At 35.6% G+C, this 15633-nt stretch overlaps 1 protein-coding gene across 1 annotated transcript; it reads left to right on the top strand.

Moving 5' to 3' along the window:
- Positions 1–418: 418 nt before the first annotated feature.
- Positions 419–7606, top strand: LUM (lumican). The gene is made up of 3 exons (XM_082850267.1): positions 419–491; positions 2902–3789; positions 6782–7606. Exons 2-3 carry the CDS (start codon positions 2922–2924, stop codon positions 6934–6936), a joined length of 1023 nt encoding a protein of 340 aa, XP_082706393.1. The 5' UTR covers positions 419–491; positions 2902–2921; the 3' UTR covers positions 6937–7606.
- The last annotated feature ends 8027 nt before the right edge of the window (positions 7607–15633 follow it).

Genomic DNA, 15633 nt, shown 5'->3' with positions numbered 1-15633 from the left:
TGAAATGGTTTACTCTGTTGATTTATGAGACCTTTAGATGAACATGATAGTTAGCTGAGAGAATTACATTTAATTGTTGTCACAGCTATAGAAGTAAAGGGCTTTGTAAGAGAAATGTTATCACTGGAGATGCCTCATTTGCAGCAGTACTCAATTTGGGATTAAAAGCTATGGTATTGGGGCTGGTTCAGCATGTATCTCTCTCTTATTCCATAGGGAGTGAGCTGGGCTGTCCTTGCTCACCAAGTCCACCTGCACCTCGTTAGAGAGCAGAATGTTTGCATGCCACACCACAAGATCCCCACAATGACATAACTCCATTCAGAGACTGGCGTGACTGGGCTGGGTTTCCCCCACTCAGCTCTTGTATCACTAAGAATCTGGCAGCCAGTTCCGTCCTGACAGAGTTTACAGCATATATTGGTGGATTCTTGTCCACCAAGCAGAGCATCTGCTTTAAGAATTAACGAAAGCAGTGTCGAGACAGTAAGGTAAGTGCTGTTTTAACTATAGCACTGGGGATGCTGACTGTTTGGGACGGTGTTTATTGTAACAGGAACAGAAAAAATTCCAGGGCAACTTTGCCAATTGCTATTCAACAGCAAATCCACAGTTTTGAGCATTTACTTTCACATTTTACTTAATATACTTTCCATGATTTATGGATTTGAGATACATTTTATACAGTCTATAATGCCTTACTTAGCTAAGGAAGTTATAAAAAGTTTCAAGGTTGGAATGAGAAAATTAGACACAGTGAAAAAGTATGGCATTTAAAATGTTTGCTATTTCATGCTAATTAGTTAAATATGTTAGTATTGTTAGAACCTAATTTTGGAGCAAAGAAGGGCCATTTCAATCAGTCATCAAAATATTTTGCCACAAGTATGTTGCTATAATTTGTCATAATTTGCCATAAACATTTTATGCTGTTATAAAATGTGAGCTAAAGGATTATTTATTTCTATTTTGTTAATTTTAAAGATTTGGATTGTGGATGTATGTCTTAAGAAACAGGAACATGTTTTAAAGAAATTCTGGTAAATATGATTTACTTTTTGAAAAAAAAGCATTTTCTTCATAGCCACAGGTATTTGAAAAAACTGGGGGACAGTAAAGCGTGGTTTTGCTTCATAGTGGAGTCATTATACGGTTACAGATTCTCTTTGAATTCAGAGCCCTTGTTTTGACTTTGCCAAAAAATATGGAAGCATTTTCCATTACTATTTGCACTATAGTTCCCATGTCTAGTTTAGTGTATACTGAATTAAACTAAGGTGGAAGCTTATTAATGAAGTAAGAAAAATCTTTACAACATTAACATAATTGTAACTCGTAAAGAATCCTATAATTACATTAGCACTATGTAATAGATCTCATGGCCAAGTCCTGTCAACTAAATTAAATGACTCCATCATAATCTTAGAGAATAATTTACAAAGAATCTGGCTACATTATTTCCGTTATAAAAGTGACTCTAACAACGTTTTTGAGTGTTTCATCTGCTAAAATAAAGTGCTTTATAATTCCAAGTTAAAGCAAAGCATAGATGTTTAAAATTCCTGATAGTAGAAAATCCTGCTTATCCCAAACTACCTAGATCCAAAAGCTTGTACCATGTTTCTCACAGGAAGAGATTTTATTTTATGGTATCCATTGGAATGTGGATACTGCTTCACATTAACAATTTCCCTCCCAGAGTTACCAATTGCTCAGCTATAACTCCTCATTCTACAAAAGCCCAACTGTTATATCCTATTTGCCTTTACCTAAATTGCTGACCCAGTGCTTCCCCAAGCGATTGAAATGTACTTCTTTGAACCTCTCCTTAGAAAAAGGTTCATATAAGAAGATCACTGTTACAAATTGTTTTTAATTTATATTCTCAAATTTATCCTTTCCTACATGGCTCTTAATGCCACTGTTTAATACAGACTTTCCTCAGTTCCACATCTCTCCCACTTCCATTCAGTGAAAGCACTAAAATCCAGATAAGCAAACCCTGCCTTCTTAAATTTTGACATGAAGAACGTAGGCAAATTGTGAGTGATTGAAAGAAAAACATTCATTCAAATCTTTGAAAAGAATATCATTCTCTACCAGTTAGACCTCTTTCTAGGTTTAAAAAATGTTTAGAGTTTGTGACATTTCCTTGATGAATAAGCATTAATTTTACTAAACCTAATATACTAAATATTAATTTTCAAACACAGTTTTGTAATGTGCTTAAAAGCATAGAATGTTAAACAAAAGGTGAAATAATATGCACACACCCCCACCAAGACTTCTGTTCACCTTCCTCAGAATCAACAACCATAAAGACATTTTTAAAGGAACATGCCACGACTGCCACCACGCCCCCTCCACACACACAGAAGACCAGCTTCCCTCCAGACAACATCACAGATTGCCCACGTTTTCAGTAAGGATCTACTTAATGAGACATTTCAATGATGTTGAATGGTGGGGTAGAGGGTACAATTTACAATTGTCTTCTCAAGAAATGTTTTCATTTCTTCTGGTTTTGAAGGTATTCTGAAGCAGTGTTCTAACATGGTGGTTAATGGGCACCTCCCAGAAACCTCTTGCAGGAAGATATTTAATTAAGGAAGGACCTAGAGAGGTTGACTGGGATAGTTAGGCCTGGCTCGCCCAGAAGGGGGCGCATGTGAATGCAATCTGCCCTGGAATCTGTTCACTTCCCCATCCATTGTAAACATATATCCTTAACTTACTCCTCAAATGCAAATTAACAAGGCATCATTAGTGCAGTTAAAAAAAAAAAAAAAAAGCACTATAAAGTAATAAAATTCACATTTGCTAATGCATTTTCTTTCTTCTTAGTATACTTTTCCTGAAAGGATACTATTTTATAATAATACATGTTTCCACTTTATTTAGGATTCAAAGCATTTGCCAAAATGAATCTAGGTATGTTTCCTCTCCTCTTGGCATTAATTGGCTGTGCCAGCAGCAGCTACTACTATGAGGATTATGATTTCCCCCTATCGATTTATGGGAGATCATCACCAAACTGTGCACCAGAATGTAACTGCCCTGAAAGCTACCCAACGGCCATGTACTGCGATGAGCTGAAATTGAAAAGTGTGCCAATGGTGCCTGTTGGAATCAAGTACCTTTACCTTAGGAATAACCAGATTGACCATATTGATGATAAGGCCTTTGAAAATGTAACTGATCTGCAGTGGCTCATTCTAGATCATAACCTTCTAGAAAATTCCAAGATAAAAGGAAAAGTTTTCTCTAAACTGAAGCAACTGAAGAAGCTGCATATAAATTACAACAATCTGACAGAATCTGTGGGCCCACTTCCCAAATCTCTGGTGGACCTGCAGCTCACTAACAACAAGATCTCGAAGCTTGGCTCCTTTGATGGACTGGTTAACCTGACATTTGTCCACCTTCAACACAATCAGCTGAAAGAGGATGCTGTTTCAGCTGCTTTTAAAGGTCTTAAGTCACTTGAATACCTTGACTTGAGCTCCAATCAGATGACCAAATTGCCTTCTGGTCTCCCAGTATCTCTTCTAACTCTCTACTTAGACAACAATAAGATCAGCAACATCCCTGATGAGTATTTCAAGCGTTTTAGTGGATTGCAGTATCTGCGTTTGTCTCATAATGAACTGGCTGATAGTGGAATACCTGGAAATTCTTTTAATGTATCATCCTTGCTGGAGCTGGACCTCTCCTATAATAAACTTAAAAACATACCGACTGTCAGTGAAAACCTTGAAAACTATTACCTGGAGGTCAATGAACTTGAAAGTAAGTAGAAAGCTGTGCCTATGATTGATTGATGTTTCCTCAAGGTTTTAAATGCCTAAGTTGTGTGACACAAGTACTGCATCTGGCTCCAGTTAAAAAAAATGAAAATGCCAACAAAATATTTCTCTAGAATATAGAATTCTAGCTTAGTTATTTATCCAATATCTGGCTTTGCTTTGGAGTGTCCAGATAAGAAACCATTCAGGTCATAGAATTTAAGCAGTCATTTCTTCAAATGTAATACTCTGGGCTAATTAATCCTGCTGTGTTATCTCTTGATTTTTATCTGTTTATTATTTGCCTCCTTCATGACTTCGATTTGTGTCTACATTTATTTCTTGACAAGATGTAGCTGAGGGAGAAATCAACAAGTCCACAACCAGCAGAGGCTTTTACAGAGCCTCTGCTGGTCCCCAGAGCAGCCCGTGTACACTCATGGTCTCCTCTGACATTTTTACTTGGGACTCAACATATTACTCCGCTATCATGACCATCATCTATCTCTGTTATCACTGTTATGGTTGGTGTGTATGGTCTTCATGGTGTTCTTATGAGGACTGTGAGAAAGTTTAAGGAGGAATATGATAAGGGTTTGGAATATTTTTTACTAGAATTACAAAGCCCCTTTTCTTACACACAACCCTTCACCTCATTTGATTTTCCCACAGTTTCTTCTTCCTTTCTCTTACTTCCAGAGTTTATTTTTCATTTATCTACTGGGTGGGAGTTTGACCTATTCCACTTGAGCTGCTTATGTACTCTTCTGGTCTCCTGGGACATTTTTCAATTTAAGCTATAAAGATTCATATGGGAAACTGACATTCACCAATCCCTACCTTATTCTTTAATGGAAGTTGGAAGAAGAAAAAAACCTATAATCCACAGATGAAGTTTTTAAAATGAAAACTCAGGTGGGAAACACTGATTCACATAGTAAATGATTTTATAATAATCTATTGAAATTTTAAAATAATCTATTGAAATTGAACATCTTTATATTATAAAAGTTGGTTCCCTTGTCATACTGGGTAAGGATATTGGCACTCATCTGAAAAAAAAATTTCAGTGTGCCTTATTAATATAATTCTGCAATAGTAGTTCTGTAATTCTGCAAGAGTTCCATGTAACTCCTAGTAGGGCTGGGGTGTTCTCATGAAGGAGTCCATGATTGCCAACTCTGCAATGCCATGTGTTCTTTCTTGTGTCTGCAAAGTTTGTTTGTCATATAATACACAGTCAAGCTATCAGAGCTAAACCCTTACAGCTGTTTCCAGGGCAAAATTCACTATGTGGCAATATATGGTCCCACATTATAAACATTTGTGGTCAGGAGGAAGGATACTCAGACAGGCCAAAATGCTAATGGGATGTAAGATGTTTGAGGGCTGAAGAAATCCATTAGATTTTGTGGGTGGAGGTTAGCTGCAGAAGCAAGACTACCTCCTACTCTGAGACAAGAAAGGGGAGAGATATAGATGCAGGGGCATTTGAAGGTGGAAAAAACATTTTTCATTGTATGAGTGAAAAGGGAAGAGCCAATGTAGGAGATGGGACAGATGGACTCTGCGAGAAATGCCAGCAGCTGCTCCGTGCCTAGCTGAGACTGAAATCCCAATGCCCAGCTCATATAGTCATTTGAAAGTGAGTAGTTACCTTTCTCCCTTCCTTATCCTTGACACTTAGGTTTACATATTTCAGGAATTCTTGCCGTGTGACTTTGCATGTGTGTCTTCAACTTAGTTTATCTTGCCGCATAATAATTATGCATACCAACTGCCCACCTTCTCTTAAGGTAATAAGAGTCCCTTAAGGTTTTTCCAATATTAGGAAATACCCAGCCAAAAACAATTTGTCATATTTCAAACTTGCAACTTTAAGCGTTAAGCTAGTCACAGATCTTCCTAGTGTAAAGCAATTTAGAAAACAGAAAAAATTAAAAGGACGCCAATAATTATTTAGTACAAAGTATGTGCTAGCACTGTGTGAAGTGCTTTACATACCTTAATTAATGTAATCTTCATGCCACACAGTGTGATAGATATATCTAAAAAGAAGATCTGATAAATGTCTCAGATGGTAAATGACAGAGGTAAAAAACTAATATAGACCTAAACCCATGTTTTTTCCATTGTTCCATACTTCAGAGGTAGATACCATAACCAAGAACCCTGGAATTTGACAGATGAGTTATTTAAGACAACATCTTAGAGGAAAGGACTGCAGTGTGTTTGGGCTTCCACTGAAATCTTTGTTAGCTAGAGTTGAAGAATGAAAGAAAATAACATGATACAGGACCAGATAAGGTTAATCTGAAATACACTTGGGCAACCATAGGCAGTTTCTATATACATACACAGACCATGCTATCCAGTAACCTTCTTAGTGTCCATTAAAAATTAAATCAGTTGTTCATTTGTGGCAGCTTTTTGACCACAGAAGAAAAGGGCATGAGCTGAGATGGTGGACATTCCATGATTTGGTTTTTGCTTTGGAGTTTTGAATCTTTGTCATGAAGTGCGGTTGTTGGAAAACTGTTTAGAGTTCATTTATTTAACCCCTTTTATTTTAAGAGGCAAAAACCCAGAATACTTACACTGGTGAGATTGCTCATGTAACAGCACCAATTTTAGGTTTCCTCAGGCTAGACTTAATATTTCAAACTAAAGCTTAGACAATATGGCACATTCACTGAGTGTCCTTCTATAAGCAAGTATTTCTAAATCAAGAACTTAAATAAGTTCTCTTCCTTGAAACATTTCATTAAATCTTCTGACCTACCGTAAGTATTCTTTACTATATTGCTGGGCTATTTGGTAGTCTGAAATATTCCTTTAGTAGTTCCAAATTCAAAGATACATCAAATAAGTGGGAAAAAGTTTTATTGGATATTATTATAGATTTGAAAGTTTTTAAAGATGATGGTTTCAATCCCATGTACTAAAAAGAAAAAAAAAAAAAAACGATTGAAGTGTTTCATTCTTTAATTTTCCAGAGTTTGAAGTAAAGAGCTTCTGTAAGATCCTGGGACCATTATCCTACTCCAAGATCAAACATTTGCGCTTGGATGGCAATCGCATCACCCAAACCAGTCTGCCACCGGATATGTATGAATGTCTACGTGTAGCAAATGAGATCACCGTTAACTGATATCTACTAATTCCAATTATACTGAGATATATCCTGGAACAGCAGTTTATCGTTATGTTTATTTGTGTGTCAGTTTTTCTAGTATTCATTTTTTGTTGCTGTTTATTGCTTCCATAAATTTCAAATTCTGAGGGAAAATGTTTTGTAAACATTTTACTACTTTTTTAAAAGAAAAGATGAAAGGCAGGCCTGTTTCATCACAAATACAGACACACACACACACACACATAGACAATAAAATGAATGCTTTATTTGTAAATTTAGTGGTTTTTTTCCTATCTCCTGTCAAATGATGTGAAAAGCTTTCTACTGGTTTCGTGGAAGTCAGCCAAGTTTTATAATTTCTAAACCTTAACTTAATGTGCCAAAAAGCATGGATTACATGCCTATGGATGTTTACTGTCTTGAAGCAAATTATCTCAATGTTCAAATTTGTTTAGCTGAAAAATAAATGGTAAATTTTGAGACAAATGATCTTGCAAATTAGACAAAATTCATGAAACCACATACAATTAAAGCAATATTTTTAGTGTTAGGAATATATATTTACCTAATGAAACTTTTCTTTTCTAGAATTATTTTTCACCCTAAGTCATATGTATGTTTCTTTTTGATTATTTGCATGTTATGTTTAACAAGCTAATAGCAAAATAAAACATAGCAAATGGCATCACTGTGTTTGACTTCTTGTGAAATTCATAACTCTCCTATAAAAATAGATAAAATAATAGATTAGAATTCAAAAAAGATCTCTAGCCTGAAATATTTTACTTATGTTAAATAGAATTTTTAATTAACTAAATTATCTGCTTCTAGCATCCACCTGTAAAGAGTTTTTAAACACATCTTAGAATATGTACTTAAAAGTGTGCAGATCCCAATTGTGTCCTACAGTTCAACTCAGTTCTGACAGTATGTGCCTGGAGATAGTGTCGGATTGTACAGGTTAAGGGTTCAGTCCTACAGGACTGCCCTCCCTCCCCACTTCAGATGCCAGTTGAAAGTCCAGATTGTTACCTCCACTTCTGACCAACAAGCTATACATCAGAGGTTCCCAAGACCCTGTCCTGGACTTGAGGAATTTGCTGGAGCAGCTCACAGAACAGGAAAACTCTTTACTCACTAGATTATTCATTTATTATAAAATGATACAACTCACGGGGGACTTCCTTGGTGGTCCCGTGGTGAAGAATCCACCTTGTAATGCAGGGGACACAGGTTCGATCCCTGGTCGGGGAACTAAGATTCCCACATGCTGTTGTGCAACTAAGCCCGCACGCCACAACTGCTGAGCCCACGCGCCTCAACTAGAGAGCCTGCGTGCCGCAAACTACAGAGCCCACATGCCCTGGAGCCTGCGTGTCACAGCTAGAGAAGAGAAAAAAAACGAGCACACCACAACTAGAGAGAAGCCCATGTGTCACAATGAAAGATCCCGCTTGCCGCAACTAAGTCTCAAAGCAGCACTCCCCCAAAAATAAATCAATGAAATAAAATGATACAACTCAGGAACAGCCAGATTGAAGAGATGCAAGGCAAGGTATGGGGAAAGGGTGCTGAGCTTCCATGCCCTCTCCAAGCACGCCACCCTCCCCAAATCTCCACAGGTTCACCAATCAGAAAGCTCTCTGAATCTTGTCCTTTGGGTTTTTATGGAGGCTTCATTTCATAGCCATGACTGATTAAACAGTCATTGGCCATTGGCAATTGAACTCAATCTCCAGTACCTCTGCCCTCCCAGGAGATGAGGGAGAGCGACTGAAAGTTCAGACACTCTAATCATGCGTTGGATCTCTTGGCAACAAGCCCCCCATCCTTAGGTTACCTAAGAGCTTTCCAAAATCACCTCATTAACATAATAAAAGACACCTTATTGCTCTTATTCAGGAAGTTCCAAAGGCTTTAGGAGTTGTGAGCCAGAAACCTTGGACAAAGACCAAATATATATATAAGAAATATATTTTGATCATCTGAATGACCAAATATATATTTCTTATAAATCACAATATTACAGTATTTAAATCTCACAACTTCCTTGGATATTTGTCATTATTTCCATTCCTGTTGGTTTTACAGATTTATACGCAGTGATATTATATCAAATAAAAAGCACCTATAAGATCTCAGCAGTCACTAGTTGGTTGTAAGCAAAAACGGCAGATAACTCCCAGGACTGAAAATGTTGAATGTATATAAAATTTTCAGAAAATGAGATTTAAAATATCACTTTATATTGAAACCACTATATTTGTAACATAACGTTAGAATTTATAATACAGAAAAAGTATATCCATGATTCTATACAATGGGAAACAGTAAGGCATATAATTTATAACTTCTACCTACCTAGTTAACAATAAAGCATATGGAGCCAAATGTTGTTCAGTCAAATATACTCATCCCTGTATGAGCGTATATATAGTCTCAAATGTGTCTAAAAGAAGGCCATCATCTCTCTCAAGTATAATTAAAACTTTAACAGAACATTTTTAGTGAACTCTATCTTGTGGTAAAATGGCCTATCATCAAAGGACCATTAAGACAGCACTGACTGGATGATGTGTGACACGTATATTACGTAATTCTGAAAACAGCCATTTCCCTTGTAGTTAATGTTTGGTTGACAAGGACCAAATTAAGCACAAAGTCACACTTCTTGCAGAAGCATCTGAGGAAGACACTAGTTAGATACTGTTTGGGGACAGCTCCTCTTTCTAGCGGCCAGACCCCATCTCTCCAGGGCAGAGCTGGAGAAGAGAAGATACTGTTTGCTCTTTCACTCATTGTGACAGCCTTAGGGAGGAAAGGATATTGAAGATTCTTTATCTGCTCTTCTCTCATCCCTCCCACACCCACCCCAGCTATGGTAACGTTTTCCAACATTTCAAGTGTATAATCAGCATGTTGAAATGATTTTCTAAATTCAGATTACCAAACACAGTACCCCAGATATACAGACCCGAAAAGTTATGCAACATAGGATTCCACATTTTTAAAGAATATAAGAATAAGTGATTCTTATACTGGTGGTCAACAATACACATTTTTAAAAACACCGACTTAGTGTGATCCAGCCATTGAAATTCCAAACAGTTAAAAAGAAGAAACGTCCTTTGCTTTAGGGAAGCAGAATAGAATGAAGCATGTCGTTTGCAGTACATGTACATGAGAAAAAATAATATTTTTCCTGTATTCTAATTTATTTAAGCTAACTTCATGAAGATAACATGTACCACTTCTGCCACCCAACTAACTCAAGAGTTGCTTCACAGATACTTCTTGCCTGTCTATGCTCTTTCTCTCCAAGAAAAGGTACTCCATCAAGAGAGACGGCTTAGGATTTACTTTGATTAAATGTTCAAGAAGGTACCTAGGGGAAATGGTCAAAACAGGGTGAATTTAAAGCAAGAACTTCTCTTGACTATCTCACTAACAACGATTCTGATTTTGTCTCCTTCTGGATAAACAACCCCATGAACGGATTAAAGCACTGATGCATATGGATTATTAGTTTTTACTAAGATTGATTCACTGGAGACTTAACTATCGACCCTGATTTGGTACAGGGATGTGGGGAGCAGGGGGAATGGAAAATGAGAAAGTCCTTCAACATCTCCATTTGAAAATCAAGGCTAAGTTATGCTTTTATGTTGAAGGAGAACTATGACGTCCTTGGGTTTTGAGGTTTGTGAGGAATTATCATGCCCTAATAAGTACAAAACTACAGATGGAAGACAGACCACTAAATGAGCCAGAAGAATGTTGATTTCTTAGTTAAAAGTTCTCCAACTGGTAATAGCTGTTTTCAGAAATACTGGAGAGTTTAAAAGGTTGGTTTTACAAAGGACTGTGAATTTTTTTCCTTGTGATTTTTTAAGTTTGGGTTCCAGTTTTTTCTATAGCAGTAATTTTATCATAATGATGGCCTTAGAGTTTTCTTTGGTTGGATTTTGCAACAACCATGTAAACTTGTTTAACGTTTTACTCTCAAGTAAAAGAAAATGCTCATTTGTGTTAAAGTGAACTCTAAAGCAACTTTACTACCAGGAACTAAAGGTGTATATAAAAGAACAATGTTATAAAATTTAAAGTAGACATGCTATAAGTATATGAAATAAACAGAAATGAATCTTTAAAATATCTAGCTAGATATTTTTATTCATTCACTCAAGCATTCAGTAGATTTTGTTTCCTAATAAGATATAAAAAATTGAACTACAACACATATAGGGAAAAGTAGAAATTTAGGCAACATTAAAAGAGTGAGGTCCCATGCATTTTTAGCTCACTTTGTTAACCCCTGGTTTGCACTTTTCTGTGTAGTAACTCCTCTTTCACGTTCTGATTGACCTAAAGAGTATCACCTATATGTTTGTCTTGTCCCCTTAAAGTGTAACTGCTGTTCTATAAAAGAGAATACATTCCATGTTTTAAAAATATTCAAGAGCTTTAGCTACCTTATCTATGAATTATGTCTCAAATAAACCCCTCTCTATTCCCACTACCACTGCTTTACTTTATAATTTGCTCAATTTTCATCTAGATTTCTAAAGATTCTCATGTTTTGCTTAACTTCATCATCTACAATGTTACCAGAGTGAGTTTTTCTAATATACAAACCTAATCCTTTATTATTTACTTGCTTAAAATGATTCAGTGATGCACCATCATTTTCAGGATGAGACTCAGGCTCCACAAGACAGCATACTAATCACCTAGGATATCAAATGTCCTGTTTGATCTGGTCCTTGGTTACCTTTACAGCCTCATCCCTAACCAGGCTGGCCAGGTCCCACTGGCACCGTGTTAAATCACTTGATGCTGCAACCATATTTACCATTTTGCAGCTGGTTTTGCTCTGGTGTCTATGAAAACTCTGTCTTTTCTTCCTGGGATCTCTTTATGCTCCTTCTACTTGGAAACACTGACACAAACTCTATCAAACTCACCTTAAACTACTCTGTCCTTTTGCCATAAATCCCTCTTTACCTCCTCAGAATTAATATACTTTATCATAATAGGAAAATCCTGTATCATAAAAATAAAAATTCTTTATCAAAGTTCTGAGCTAGAACTAACAGTTCCCTCTATTGTGCCTCTATCTGTAAGTTTTCCGTTAATTCATTCAATAAATATTTATTGAGCTCCCACTATACTCCAGGAATGGCGTCAGTGTCAGGAATTCAGTAGTGAACAAGACCAACAAATTACTCCCCTAACAAAGTTGACGTTCATAAGGAATTCAAACAATAAAGAAGATAAATTCATACTCTGTGACTGGATGTTAGGTAGTGATACATGCTATGAAGAAAAATAAAGTACCTGAAGGGATAAGAGGGAGGGGAGGAAGTGGTGATTTTTGATTGGGTGATAAGGAAAGCCTTTCTGCGGAAGAGACTTAATTGTAATAATAATATTTATTTAAATTATATTATGTATTGATACCTTAGGGAATGCTTTTTATGTATTATTTTAGCTCAAATAATACCTATATGGTACATTCCTACTTAACAGGGGAGAAAAGCCAAGATGTAAGGTCAGACATATTTTAAGTGCTGTAACCGTCATTGGAGAACAGATTTCTACTGTCAGAGTACATGTTCTGACTTGGTAGATGCCCATGGAATTAAAAGGAGCTTAGATATGTTTATATGTGTGTCTGTAAATTCCCTCTTCCCACCCTGACAAAACACAGTGCCTGGTGGTAAGTTCTGAAGATATGATTGTTGGATAGGGTTACTGGAATCACACTGCAGTGACAAGGGGATAAGTCATGGAGGTCAATATTGGCCCAGCCCTTTTCTAGCAAGCTCCAGTACAATTGCTTCTGTTTTGGTCTCTTTAACTTTATGCAAAATATTTCAGTTTATTTTAATTCACTGGGTTCATCCTGTTCTCTCTATAAAGTCTATTTTTAACAGAACATTCTCTATTTCAAAACTTGGGATAATGGATATAGGAATATCAATCTATTTCTTCATAGTGAATTTGTCAACTTAATTTCTGGCTTCATCTTCAAAATATATCACAAATCTGACTGTTTGCCAAGACTGGTCCAGTACACTGTCATCTCTCTTTTGAACTAAGGCAATAACCTCCTAATGCATTTCAAAGTGTACTCAAGAGTGGAATCTTACAGTTTACTCTCAAACCAGTCAGGATGAGTCTTGAAAAAATATTAATCAGATTATGTTCTACCCCAGCTTAGATAGCTGAAATATTTTCTCATCACACTTAAAATCTGAAGCCCTTATCATGACCTTCAAGGTCTGGTTGCCTTATCACTCTTCTTACCCACTCCTCTCCAAACACACTGGTCTCCCTGTTCATTGAACATGCTGAATTTATTCTTGGCCCAGGTTTCTTGAATTTGTCTCTACCTGTGATCCAGCTATAGACACAGTTTATTTCCTTACTTAGCTCTGATCTCTGTCAAAAAAGACATCTGCTTAGAGTGGCCTTTACTAATCACCACATATGAAAATTTTGTATGGACTCCTCAAGGGACTCAACTCATGAAAGCAATTTTGAAGGGGAATAAAGTTTTAGGCCTCACAATCCCTGATTTTAAAATATACTACAAAGCAACAGTAATTAAAACTATATGGTACTGCCATAAAAATAGATATACAGCCCAATGGAACAGAATAGAGAGCCCAGAAATAAACCCTTGCACAAGTGGCTAAATAGTTTTTGACAAGGGTGCCAAGACTGCACAATAGGGGAAAAAACAGTCTCTTCAACAAAACGTGCTGAAAAAAAATGAATATCCACATGCTAAATAATGAAGTTGTACTCTTATCTTACACCACATATAAGATTTAACTGAAAATGGATTAAAGATTAAATATAAAATCTAAAACTGTTAAACTCCTGGAAAAATCATAGGGAAAAACTTCAAGGTAATTAGATTTGGCAATGATTTTTGATTGTGAAATAAAAGCAGATAACAAGATTTAAAAATAGACAATGGGACTACATCTAATTAAAAGATTTTGCATGTCTAAAGAAACAATCAACAGAGTGAAAAGGCAATCTATGGAATGGAAGAAAATAATTGCAAATCATATATCTGATAAGGGGTTAATACACAGAATACAAAAGGAACTTCTACAACTCAACAATAACAACAACAAAACTCCAAATAACCTGATTAAAAATGGTCAGAAGAATAGACATTTCTCCAATGAAGACATACAAAGTAACCAATAAGCACATTAAAATATGCTCAACATCACTAATCATCAGAGAAATACAAAACCAAAACCATAATGATATACTACTTTATATCCATCAGGATGGTCACTTTCAAAAGAGAAAAAGAAAGTCATTGAAGATGCTGAGAAGTTGCAACCCTTGTGCAATGTCCATGGAAATGTAAACTGGTGCAGTCACTATGGAAAAAAGGATGGAGGATCCTCATACAATTGAAGATAAGATTACCATGTGATCTAGTAATCCTACCTCGGGGTATATATCCAGAAGAACTCAAAGCAGGATTTTGAAGAGATATTTGCACACCCACATTCATTGCAGCACTGTTCACAATAGCCAAAAGGTGGAAGCAACCCAAATGTTCATCAATAGATGAATGGTTTACGAAAATTTGGTGTATACATACAATGGATTATTCTGCAGCCTTAAAAAGGAAGATTATTCTATCACATGCTACAACATGGATGAACCTTGAGGATATTATGCTAAGTAAAATAAGCCAGACACAAAAGGACATATGCAGTATGATTCCACTCATAGGAAATATCTAAAATAGTCAAAATCATAGAAACAGAAAGTAGAAGCATGCATTTTAGAAATGCAATATATAATCATTGAAAAAAAAGGAGTTTTAGCAATAAAAGATATACTTGATAAAAACAGCTTCCATGAATAAAGAACAGATTGAATACAGTTAGAGAGAGAATTAATGACCTTTAAGATACATAAGTGGAAAAGTTTATAGAATTCTGCAAAAGGAGATAAAGAGAAAACAAAAAATGTGAGTTTTAGAATTAAGGAAGCTAGAATAATTATTTTTAATATAGGTCTAAAAGAAGACCTGTAAAGAAAGAATTGAGAAAATGCAGAGAGAAAATATTTTAAAAGATAATACCAGGGAATTTTTCAGAGGTAATAAAAAATATAAATCCATTAATCTAGAAAGGAAAAACTACTTACAAATGAACATCAGTTAGAATTATAGCAGATTTCTCCACAAAAAAGAGAAAAATGGAAGCCAGAAGATAATGGCATAATATATTCAAGCAGTTAGAGTAAATAACTGATAATATATATTTGTGAAAATTGTTTTCAAAAACCTATTTAAAAATAAAGATGTGTACAGTTTACCACTTAGGATATTCCAAAAAATGATCTTCAAGGAGGAAACTGATCTCAGAAAAACTTTTTAAAGAGTAAGAAAAAAATTAAACAAATTAAATGACAAATATTAGAGAAATAAAACATGGTGTCAAATTATAAGGATCATGTTGAATTTGTGTAATTTTTTAAAAGGACGTAGAAATATATAGTTGAGAAGGAAACATATGTAAATTAGGAAGAGTAAGATAGGTGAACATGTTTTAAGCCCTTTTATCATTAAAGAAGGAGGTCAACATGTTATTTTATTTTATTGTTCCTAAGGTAACTTTGTACGGTAAAATTTTAAGAGAAAGAAAAATCAGTGGAGTCTATAAATTA

This window comes from Leucopleurus acutus (assembly GCF_964270905.1).
Source record: "Leucopleurus acutus genome assembly, chromosome: 11".
NCBI lineage: Eukaryota > Metazoa > Chordata > Mammalia > Artiodactyla > Delphinidae > Leucopleurus > Leucopleurus acutus.
This window is presented reverse-complemented; position numbering and strand designations above follow the sequence as displayed.